Source organism: Aquila chrysaetos, chromosome 1 (assembly GCF_900496995.4).
Source record: "Aquila chrysaetos chrysaetos chromosome 1, bAquChr1.4, whole genome shotgun sequence".
Lineage (NCBI taxonomy): Eukaryota > Metazoa > Chordata > Aves > Accipitriformes > Accipitridae > Aquila > Aquila chrysaetos.
Window position 1 is genome coordinate 50,693,122 of NC_044004.1, and position 12,435 is coordinate 50,705,556.

Below are 12,435 nucleotides of genomic sequence, written 5' to 3' on the forward strand. Positions count from 1 at the left end.
AAAGCTATAAGGATTTTACTCAAGGAATCACTTCCCCTCTCCTTTAGAATGTTCCTTTGGTTTCAATAAACCATGTTTCATGTTCTATGTCCCAGGTCAGCTACTATCTGAAGATGTACAGAAATACTCTAATTTCCTCTTAATTGAGTATAGCTATCTTTCAATAACATTTATAAATGTGACATGTTGCTGAATATTCAATGCATCTTTTTCCTCTAACAGATGAATTCAAAGGACACTCTTTACTGCAAGCAGCCAGAGAGGCAGACTTAGCCAAAGTGAAGAAGACGCTTGCTTTGGAGATCATTAATTTTAAGCAGCCACAGTCGCATGAGACTGCACTGGTGAGATTATACAGTCAATCCATTTGTTTTATGATAAATGTGGTGGTAGTGCTAGTTGAGCAGTTTTATTTCTACGCTATGAAAATACATTCATCATCTGAGATTGAGGATTTGCCATCAAGCACTTTATATATTAAAATTAAATCACCCTTATGGAAAAAACACCATATAATTTTTTATCACTTTTTTTCCTTCTTCCTGGTAGATTACAGAAGGCCTCCAGCCACTCCTCACCTGTTCATTTTTCACTTCTCTTTTGCTCTTTTTCCCATCACCCTCCTTCTTTATTGGTCAGTTGCTAGTTTTTTTCTGGGGTCAAATTCTATTCCAGTGGCCCAGTGCTTCCTTAATGTTTTATGTGGGCAAGCTTGGATTACAAATTTTCTTCATAGGGTATGCAAAATTGTGTTGCAAATAGATGCTAGGTATATATCACAGGGTCTTACAGGATTAGAATGGTACTGACAAGACCATGTTAGCTATGGAAACAGGGGTCTTTGAGACTTCCCTGGCAGTATCCTGCTCTTATTTCATTGTTTGAAGAAGCAGTGGAGGCAAAGAACACAGCCAGTATCCCAGATGCAGTGAAGGTGTTGAAGTTGAGAGAGACTGATGGTATCATTAAAACCATTACAGTTATGATACTTTATTCCAATGGAACATTTTCTTCACAGTGGTAGGTCTCAACTGCAGGCATACAACTGCATATTTAGTGTTACAAACATTGTGATTGTGATCAGAACATTGTGTGTTGAGTACCAAGCATCCATATGCTCTGTTTTCTCCATGGAGGACTTAGCATCCTAGCCTGAACTTAGAACCAAGACAGAGAAGAGATATTTGGAGGCTGAGCACGAACACAGTCGGAAATTTGGGATGATGTTATCTGTTTCTTCCTGACTATATCAGCTGCTGATATGTGGCATCTCTTTAGCTGTGTAATGATCACTTCGTAGTCCTGTGGTATTCTTTGCTCTTCTCCACCTGCTCGTTCTGCAGAGACAGCTAGGCAAAATGGGATATTTTAGCTCTATTGATGTCCTTTGGTTCACTGTTCAGTAAGTGTTTGACTGGGATTTCTCAATTTTTGCCTCCCGTACTTGAGATTTCCAAGTGGTCTCCCATCCAAGTGGCAGGACTTAGCTTCCAGGATCAGATGATGTTATGTACAATTTAACTGAGCTATTCCTGTCCTAAGCAGGGTATCTTTTACCATGGGGCACTCGGGTCTGTGCCCTATTACCCCACAAAGGCCAAAGCAAGCACCTGGTTTATGTTTTGTGTTGCTCTGAGGTTCGGCAATATTTCAGCATTTGTGTTGCTTTTAGTGCTGGTTTATCATATTGATAGGAAATACAGATAGGTTATTAGCTTCAAAGCCTCAAAAATAGTACCACTGTTCAGAGCAAAAGTTGATCTTAATGTTTATTTACAAAGCTTGCCTTTGCAAACCTTGGACACGCTCTGCTGATGAACAGCAGTGTGGAAGCTTGAGTGGCAGTTACTTCATAGTGAAGGCTGAAACTGGGCAAAAAATGATTATCAGTACTATTGCTACTTATTAGCATTCTGCTTGGGGTCTGTCTCATTGCAAAGGCTGTTGTTTTGCTATTGGAAAGTTTGAAAACTGTTCCAGGAGACTATCTGCTTTTTATGGGTTACTGGTTTAAAACATGGGTAAACATATAAACAAAAATACTCAAAACTGTCTCCTATTTCTCATAGTCTGCTATCTTGAGCCATCCAAACTTGAGACGAGCACTTCCGGACTGATTTTAAAGCATGGTGTTCAGCTCATGTGGAACCATGCTTGTAGTTTGAGGCCTCAGGAATGCATTGGTAGGGCCGCTGTTGAAATCACGTCGGGACAGATTGAGTCTAGTTGCTGCAGAGGATCAAAGAAGCGAGTGCTTTGTTCCCCCCTTTTTTCTGGGTGCCAAACGCACAGACAAACCAACAAGCAGACCCCAGCCACGTTCAGGAGAATAGGTAAACCTAGCAAAGGGCTGTATGGTGTTCCCACAGGGGCAGGCTTGAGTATTGAAAGGTACTGTGTGAAAGATGCCTCTGTCTCATAGCATGGGAAAGAAGGTACTCTAAAAGAACTTTATTGCCTGTTTATTACATAATTTGTAACTGGGTGCATAACAGAGATGCCAGTAGGTTAACAAGCTCAGTACACACTGAAATAGAAGAAGAAACAAAGTAACACTCAAAAGTCAGGTTAATCTGACCACAGCAGCAGAATCTTAATGGACCTCTTTGGAATCCCTCTGTAGAAAGTTAGGCTGTTTCAAGCCCTTTGTCTTTACCTCCTTTGTGCATTATGTGCTGGTTTTGTCCTGATATCTTGTTCATATAGTTGGGAACATACAGCTTTTTTCATAAGTGACAAATAGCTTTAAAATGAAAATTGTTTTTCTGAGTAGAATAATTTAGCATTGATCAGTAGCTTGTATTTTGTTCAGTATGTTATAGTTTCAGCAGAAATATGATGGATTCTGTTTGTAAATTTTGTAGTCTGATGTTCAGCAGAATAATTAATGAGAGATGAAGTCATGGATCTTAAAGCTCTTTGTCATCTGTGTAGTTGAAATATAATTTATATTTACTTTTTTGCAGCACTGTGCTGTGGCCGCTGTGCATCCAAAGCGGAAGCAAGTTACAGAACTATTGCTCAGGAAAGGAGCAAATGTTAATGAGAAAAACAAAGAGTAGGTTTCTGAAATTTTTGTATTTTCCAAAGGACTCTGTCATACAAGGAATGTAAAACTAATTTTTTTTTTTTTTTTTGTAGTTTCATGACACCTCTGCATGTTGCAGCTGAAAAAGCTCATAATGATGTCATGGAAGTTCTACATAAACATGGAGCAAAGGTAAATATACTTAAATATATTTTATTGAAGGCAAAAGGCAAGAAGAAGGGTTATATCGGTCAAATACAGTGTTAATTGTTATGATAGTTGTTGCTTTTTCTTCTGTATGCCTTGTGCTTCTCCTGTTAACCTTGAACCGTGTTTATCTTAAATCAGTACAGGATGTTCAGGTCTTCTCTCCAGGTAACTGAATACAGGCTTTAGGAGTCTAGCTTACTATTTTTTTAATGAATCTTGCTACTCATTTCTTATAAATGTGGTCATCTAGGTGCCTCCTGTTGCTTTATCTTGTTGGCTCAAAAATATCCAAAGTCTGAGTTTGCTGACACTGAGTTTAGTAGTCTAATGCTGGGCATCCCTTAGCCCTTGCTTGCTTCTTATTCTCTTGGTCAGATTGTTTTGCCGTGTCCTTTAGCCACTGATAGGTGCTGACCAAAGTAATTTGTGACCCTATGGTGAAGCTTGCTCAGAAGCACATGGTTCAGCAAGTTATTAGTTAAAGGCAGAGGAAGGTATAACTTTATTTAGGATGTCTTTTAAGCATCTTTCAGAATTATTTCAGAATGATCTTTCTATGAGTTTTAGCAGCAAACTTGACATTCATGGTAATGATAGACTTAGCTACTTAATTTTCTCAGAAACTCTTTTTGATGGGTACTTTCTTTGCATTGGTTAAAATATAAATGATCTCCTTATTTTTGCTTTTAAGGGGGCTCACATTACTCTCTTTGAGTCTTCATCTTCATTCAGGTAGCTAGAAATGAAGAAATATACCTGTAATAACAATCTAGTGTGTCACTCTTGGTGTGCTAGGAGGTGCAAGCAACGTAATTGTACGCATAGTTAATACAAAGTCTTTTTATTTTGAAACAATGAATTGTAATTTATAAGCCTGTATGAGAGCTCATTGCCAGATTTCAGTAGCTGGGTCACTTCCATAGTACTTTAATGGCATCGTACAAGAGCTTAACAACAATACCATGACAGAGTTTACCACAATCGAGAATCCTGATGCAGTGGTGACATACCAAGATTTTTCTTGGGGGGGAAAGCAGGACCAGAGGTCTCAGTTATAGTCGTTAAAACCATTCATTATCATTTTCCCAGATTCACTCTTAGTAGCATACCTATGCACTGAAAGTGAAAAAATTTCATGTTGCCTTAGGAATAGATACCTCATGGCTTTATCGATCTGATTTTGCCCATGAATTCAGTACTGATGGTAGTTGGGTAGGCACTGAATGGGACATGCTGGAATTTCAAGTGTATTGATACCCAAGTACTACCTGCTTTGAAATACAAGGAATTTCTGTGTGCTGAGGGTTTCTGGAAGGACTGCTACTATACTGTTGGTATTTAAATTAGCGTTCCCTTGAAAATCTAGCTCTGTGTAGCCAGGTTAGGAGCAAGCTCAAAGACTTCATCCTTACTGGAATGGCTGAATTTTATTGTTTGTGTTAGTAGCAGATTCTGACGATAGCTTGTAATTCTTTTATGTCCTGAAACAGGGGTTCCTAAATCATGATCCGTGAGTCACTTGTGGATTGAGTGGTGGTGGTGAGTGGCCCACAGTTATCTACAGAATCATGCTGAGTGGTGTGTTCCATTGTTTTTTTCAGTTGGCAGTAAGCAAACAGAGGTACATGGTGGTCATTAAAACCCATTCTTCATTCATGTCCTGGTATATGCTTGCGATGTTATTCTAAGGATAGCCATTCACATTTGTGATCTAGCAAAGCACTTAAGTGCATGGCAGGAGACCACTAAAATTTAAGCATATATTTCCATACTGCAATGGATCAGGTCCCTCTTCATCGATTCCTTAGCTGTAAAACAGTACATAATGTAATCATGGTTTTTCATCAAAGGTAGGTCATTAAGGTTTACGAAGCACTTTGAAGTTCCCAGTTGGGATATGCTCTAGAGTATCAATTAGTTAACTAGGCATATTTAATCACTCTGAAATGTTTGGCTTGTTTGTATGTTATCATTTGACCTCTTGTTCATGCTTTGGCTGTAGGCATTCAGTTCATCAGACACTCTTAAAATAGATATTTCTTTGTTTCTGATTGTTGGGACAAGGCAGCTTTAATCCCTGAAGCATGATACAGGTTTCTGATTTTTTTTTTTCAATTTTTTGTGTTTCTGGAAGCTTTTTCTTCCTGTTTACTCTTTTTGTGCCTTGAATTTTAGTTACTTCATAACATGTAGTCAGATGTACTAAGCTCTTTGATCTTGTCTAGTCGTATTTTTTACAAGAGAGGGTTCTCGTGAGCTGGTGAATCTAGTCCCCCTGCAATAGCCGCCTCACAGTGAATACCCATTTGTTCTTCGAACAACACTCTCCTGCAGTTTAAATACCTCTTTTCCATTTTGATACTTCCATTGCTGAGGTATTTGCAGTGAACAAACTGATTCTTCTTAGCCTTTGTTTTGGTAGGCTAAAAGCCTCAAACACTTGGTCTTCCCTCATAAGGGAACATTGCCATTTCCTAGTCATCCTTATAACCCTTCCCTTTACTAGCACCAGAGGAAATTTTGGAGCTCAGGCAACGAGAATGGAATTCATTCCCCCTCTGCCTTACATGATGGCACTTCCATATCTCTAAAGTAAATGCTGGACTAATGCATACTGGGATCATGTTTGCCTTTTTAATAGACACAACACAGTAGTATTCAGACCCTTCCTGTAGTCTTGTAGTACACAGAGAATCATGATTTTTTTTTTTTAATGCTAATTTTTCATGTTCGTGCCCTTCAGCATTCTCCTGTGCCAAGATCATTAATGAAAATACTAAACCAAAATTATCCTGCAGCCAATCACTGAGCAGCCCTCCCCCTTTCAATATGTTCAGTTCCCATATGATCCCATATCAAATGCTTACTGAAGTGTGGATGGATGAGACCTATTGTATTTTCTTTACTTTGCAACAATTTCTTCCATCAAAGGAAAGGTGCTGTATAAGTCAGCTTTAATCTACCTTCTGGAAACCACTACTGATTGCAGAGAGAGTAACAGTTTGAAAAAGAGGAGTAACTGGGGTTTCAAAGAAAGTAGAACTTTCTTCTTCTGAAGTACAGTGCCAAAAGGCAGACAGCTGATCCACAAAAAAACATCCAGTAATGGATTTAGGAGACAAAGTCATGTAAGTTTTGTAGACTGAAAATAATTTGTGATTGTTTTAGCAATAGAGAAGAAGCTCTGCTATTTTCATGAGCAGCAGCTGTGATCTGTGTCAGACAGCAAAAGTGCAATAACATGTGAAGTATATATGTTTGGGAAATGGGACGGAGCATGGTAAAGACTGCTTTAGGCAATTTGCTTGGGATGAGCAAGAGGTGGTTCCTAGTCTTTGAACTGGATTTAATTATCCTTAATTTTATCACTGTGCAGATTCGCTGTTTGAAGTATATCAGACTATAATAAAAAGTGAAAGACTGTTTGAATAACATGTGCCTCATCTAGACTTCTTTTACAGAAATATTTCTAAGAACGCTAGTATTGCCAAGAGTCAACCTATACCCACAAATTGCTTATTTTGGTGTGTCTTGCTCGCCTTTACTGAGGACACAGACTAGATTTGTAATTTGAATTGTGAAGAAGTCTTTGGTGCACATCACTTGCACATCAGCATGGTATATCTAAGCAATGCCTGTTCCATGGTCAGTGAAGATATTTTCATTAGCTTGTTACTTGAGTTTTCAGAATTGACTGTCAGCTGTACATCTAAAGCACAGGTGAGAAACCCTGGGGTTTCTCAGAATTTTTGTCAAGAATGTTGATAATAAATGTCTGTGGTTTTAAATGCCATACCCACTTTTTACTTGTTTCACACTGCAGTTCAGGCAAACAACATTTAACACCACTGCTTATTTGATGTTGAATATCCTCAAAGTACCTCATGAAAAATAAAAGCAGAGGATCTTTAAAGAATCCTCAAACATAAATGATTTTTTTATTAGACCCATGAGCAAATCTTCAAGTGCCACAATTGTATGTTTGAAGATGGTCAAAATCCTTTGTTTAAAAAGAAAATCACTTGAAGGTGGTGAACTAATGAAAAAGTGACTTTCATCCTGTTTTGTTGTATTGCTAGATAGTTGGATACTTCTTATAACTAGCTCCTTGTCTGAATTTACAGATACATGGGAAATTTAATATGGTCAGAAAGACATTCAGCTTTCTAGCAGTGCAGAAGAAAAGGATTAAAGTCTTTTCTGAACTGGAATGATTGTTGGAAAGACCTGCAAGCATGCAAGTTCACTGGTATCTTGGGCAAGTGTGGAGATGTTATTAAAGCTATTTGTTTAACTGTGTTATGCTTCTAAAGGATAACATTTAAACTATTCTTATGCAAGAGAAAATGAGCCTTTCTAAGGTCGTGTTAGACAAATAGTGTCCCTATTCATGATGGTAGCAGAAATGGCTTCATTTTGCTCTGCTAGAAGGACCTGGCTTTATGGATCTTTGCATAATACAGTTATTTCTGTGTGTTGGAGTAGTGTGTTGACAGCCTTTCATGATCATGGATTTGACAATGGTCACCATCTATCTAGACCCACACAACAGACTTAAATGGTTGTGAATAACCTTGTTGTGTAATACCTTTGCTTCCAACATTTAAGCTAGAGGTATGATCTTCTCAGGAAAGAATAAGCATCGAAAAATTGTATTTCCTTTCAGAAATGCGGCAGGTTCTGGACTATGATGGTTAGCAACATGAAGAGCTGTGTGATCTGTTGTGATTGCGTGGTTCAACTTTTCTCACTGCTTAGACATCCAAACTAAGTGACATTAATCTTAAGCTTTTATGCAAAGGGACAACTGTGGAACATATGGCTGGATCATTTAGGAGCTTTCAGAGTGAAACTAGACCTTTTTTCTTCTTTTTTTCTTTTTTTTTTTTTTTTTCTTCTGACAGAGCTTGAAATTCACCAGCCTCTCTTCACTCCTATCTTGTTTATTGTTAGTGGTGCACAAAGACACAAGACATACTGCAAGTTGTCTTCAAAATAAATGCAGCAGGAGAGCAGTTAGAATGCTTGCATTGTGCAGGGAAGGATACCCTGATACTGGAATGGCTGGCAGAGCACAAGTTTCACGTGTGATTTTTAGAATGTACATCTTCTAGAAAGATCTCACAGAGAAAATTGCAGTGCTTGGAAGCTGTTGCATTTTGCGCTGCTGTAGTGTCAAGGAGTTGTAGAATATTTAGGGCCTTTGATACCAACAGAAAGCTGATATGCTTATGATGTCTTGCAAAAAAAGTTGCCTGAACAAGGCCCAGCTGTTGAGCTGCCACAAGGGCCTGGCAGCCAAGGGAATATTGCTGTAGCTGTGTACGCTGCTCTGAGACAGCAGCGGTGCAGGGAGGAAAAATCTCTTCGGTGTCTGATGATACACGACCATTTTGATTTCTCTACTGCATATATCCAGGATGGGGAAGAGGAAATGAAAGAGATAAAAGGAAGGAACAGAAGGAATTCTGCAGTGGGAAATACTGTATAAGATGGTATCTTTCAATGAAAAGCCTTATTTAAAAACACTTTTCCTTTGGTAACTGCATTCTGCTTTTATGTTGCAGTTTGAGCAGCAGAGTGACTGTTTTCATGCTAAACAGGGAAGAAACCAGATCCAGAGCCAGTGTGCTGTGGATCTAAAGCTGTCAAATCTGTCATTTTTAACTTCTTGCAGAAAACTAATTTGTAAAGTAATTCAGAGCTGCAGCCTTCTAATTTCAGACTGCATATAAAGGGGACCAGTTGAACGTTTGTCATTTTTTTAATTAGTGCAGCTGAAACAATCTGCCGCCTTAGCACACAAATAAGGCAGTACACCTTGGATATTTCACATTTTGTCAAACAGAGTTCAAACTTGAGCTTTGAATTTTAAAGGGCACGTGTTTTTAGATGTAGTATTGGGCAGGCATATGTCTGACCAGGTTTGATTTTTATGAGAGTTTAATCTCAGTTTGTATTTCAATTTGTAATGCTCAAATTGATTTTCACTTGGAAATAAATCCTGTTGCTTTCAGCCTTAGTGCAGTACGTTCTTGGGTTGGTTTTAGACAAGTGCTGCATGATTGGCAAAAGCAGATCTGCCTCAAAGTGAACATACTCCACATGAAATTGCCCTGCAAAGCCTAATTCTGCTCATGAGGGAAAGAACAGCTTCACGTAGTGCATGTGTCCCTCTGTCAGCTGCAGCCCTCTTTGTCCCAGAAGTAAGCAGGCATTTCTTCAAATGGCTGGCATTCTTCTGCCATAAGAATTGATTGTTGGCAAAGATAATTATTTGGAGGTGAAAGGAGACCTGCATACGACATGTGAGATGATGGATCTGATGACTCTGCCAGTGTTCTTTTCAAATGAATATTAATATTTTTTCCAGGTACACAGTTGGTATTGAGTTGTGCAGTGTGAATGCCTTGCTGCTGTTCTTCAACAATTTGTTCAGTACAGGAATGTTTAACACAGGAATTCAGTGTTATGGAAGACGTTAATTGTGATTGTCTTTCTTGGGTGAACAGAGTGTTATCAGCTACTTTCAGAATCCACCAGTTTCATTTCATTCTGCCTTTACCATCACTACACTTGTACGGCCCCAGACTTCTGCTTTTCTCTGTGCCCTTATCAGTGGTGAAAGGTATCCGGTGTCCTGAAATAGATGAGGATCATCATCTGAACAAAATGATGGATTTGGGACATTCAGCTTCTAGTTAATATTTATGACAGCAGTAAGTTTTTATTTAAAACAAAACTTTTAGTGAAACCCCATTAGAGTGGCATGAGCTGAGCACGAGGTTAGAAGAAAGCAGAGCTGTTCTCCTGTACATCTTCCTGCAAGAGAGGTTTGTGATCTGAGAAATTAACGGTTTACCAGCCTGTAGAATTGTTGAGGGATATAGAAGAATTTCAAACAATATCGAATCACATTCTGCTTCATTTATGTGGCAGTTCTTTGTTCTTTCCTGTGGCTTGATATTGTTGTATTGCAGGTATTTTTCTTTGGTTTTTTGCCCTATGTGGTAGTAGATATTTTCTACATAGTTACCCCCCCCCTAATTAAGTTTAATTTAGTTACAGAATATGCATCTTACCCAAAATGTTTTTTCACTAGTTTTCATGGAAAGGTAGTAGGATTTGCAGGCTGCATTTTAAGTGAGAAATAACAAGCAAAACCTTTCTTCAGTGCCACCACAAAGATTTTGAGAAGGTAAAAAGGTGGGTTTGTACAGTAACAGAGTCTATTATGCATGCGGTTCACAGCCTGCAATCCGTAGGCTTGGAAACAGATAGGTTGTGAGTTGCTTGCAGAGAATATAGAGTAGTTCTGTATTTCATAAAGTGGTAAAAAATGCTGTTGGACATTTGCATTTAAATTTGTCATGAATTGCTGCTAGGTACAAAGTATCTTCTTGAAAGGTTATTTTCATGAGGGGTTTTTTCTGCTTTTTAAAGCTCTCTATTACTCTCTTCCTTTCTCTGATAGTGAACCCATGGAGATGCTTCCAGTTATTTAGATACTCTGTTAGATCTTGACAGACAGATAGGTTTCTGTTATATCATACCCTTTGAAAGCGCTATTCTATTTTGCCTGTTTGTATGGTCTTGTATTGGGTAGAATTATATCCAGTTGTACTTAACATTTCTGTAAAAGCACAAAAACTGAGGGGGAAATGGAGTGCTTGTATCTAACCTCTTCCCCGCCCCACACACCCCCCTACTTCATAGAACTCCTAATCTGACATCTTTGTTTTGCTTTAATTCTTGGTAGTGAGTAATGTTAATTCCCATTCTGAGGATGACAGATGGTAATTTCCTTAAAGCTGGAAGATCTTTGAATTGTTTGGTTAATTATTTACCTCTTCTTCTGTGAGAGTTTTGCTTTTCTTGCACAAGGTTGATCTTCATTGAATTTGTCAAAAGCTTAATAGCTTTTTTAAGTATGGTTTGGGGGATCCCGTGTTGTCTGTTAGCCATGCAAACAAATAACCTGTGTTGTTAAAAGACGGGAAAGCATCTGTGGTAAATTATCTTTACATTGGCGTGTTTACCTATTTTGTCATTTGGTTTTGTTTAGTTGCAATGCAGAGGGATTGATAGATAAATTTGCATGCTGGAAAATTCTTGTTATTGCTGCTCTTATTAAGAGCAGGGGCAGGTGCAGGCTTTTAATTACAACTGTTTTATTTCATATTGCTGTTGATTTTTCAGATGAATGCACTGGACACACTTGGCCAAACAGCGTTGCACAGGGCTGCATTAGCAGGTCACTTGCAAACCTGCCGGCTCTTGCTGAATTACGGCTCTGATCCCTCCATCATCTCTTTACAAGGCTTCACAGCAGCACAGATGGGAAATGAAGCAGTGCAACAAATTCTAAGTGGTGGGTAAAAATAAAGGCTTGTGTATTTGAACTTCGGCTTCTCCCTTTTCTTTACAGCTGTGGGTGTTATTTCTTTTTCAATGCAAAAGACTTGCAGTAGTTTTCTCATCCTCCTTTCTGCCATTGTGTGCACATATCTACAGTATGTACTGCGTGATACTTCTCAGAAGAAATCCACAACAAAACAAAAAAAGCCCTGCTCAATTCAGTGATTTTGTGCAAATTGGGAAGAAAATAAACATCTTGTGGATTTAGAGCGTGCTGCTGTACAGGGAGATTGTAGGAAGGCAGATGTGGGGAGTTTGGGGTTTTTTTGGTAGCAAGTTCTAAGGCAGCTGGCATATTGCTAAACATGTGAGAAACCTTTTTTCTCTCATCAGCCACTCTGTTAGGTACTCCATACTTTAGCAGTCACAAGCAGAGTGTTCCTGGCAGAAAATTACTGATAGTTGCTAAACTGTTTGAACTTTTACTTCAAATCTCTTGCTTGTCCAGCAGAGAAAGATTTTTATTGTGAAAGTACTCTGGATACTGTTTAGATAACAATGTGTTTATATCTTCCATTAAAAAGGTAAATAGATCTTTGAAGAGGGTTCTACTATTTTTCATATAAGTGCTTGAGAGTGTGCATCCTCTTACCCATGCCACTTTTGAATTTTTGTGAGTAGGGAGAAGAATAATAGCAACAGTAGCTACTACAGATCAAGTAACTTACCTTAACAGTGGGATATGCATGTAGTCAAAGAAAGGCAGATACCCAGATAGAAGAGAAGACCCATGGTAGCTAGAAACTTCAGTTCCTTCAGTGTTTTCAACAGTTGCCTTA

General features: G+C 38.5%; 1 protein-coding gene across 3 annotated transcripts in view; it reads left to right on the plus strand.

The window, feature by feature from the left end:
- TNKS (tankyrase) overlaps positions 1–12,435 on the plus strand; it is a 146,904-nt gene that overhangs the window by 105,439 nt on the left and 29,030 nt on the right. For all 3 annotated transcript variants that reach the window (XM_030019717.1, XM_030019726.1, XM_041127669.1), the window contains 4 exons: positions 223–344; positions 2,967–3,058; positions 3,142–3,220; positions 11,438–11,609. In XM_030019717.1, coding sequence (XP_029875577.1) covers positions 223–344; positions 2,967–3,058; positions 3,142–3,220; positions 11,438–11,609 — 465 coding nt within the window. The remainder of the gene's footprint in view (positions 1–222; positions 345–2,966; positions 3,059–3,141; positions 3,221–11,437; positions 11,610–12,435) is intronic.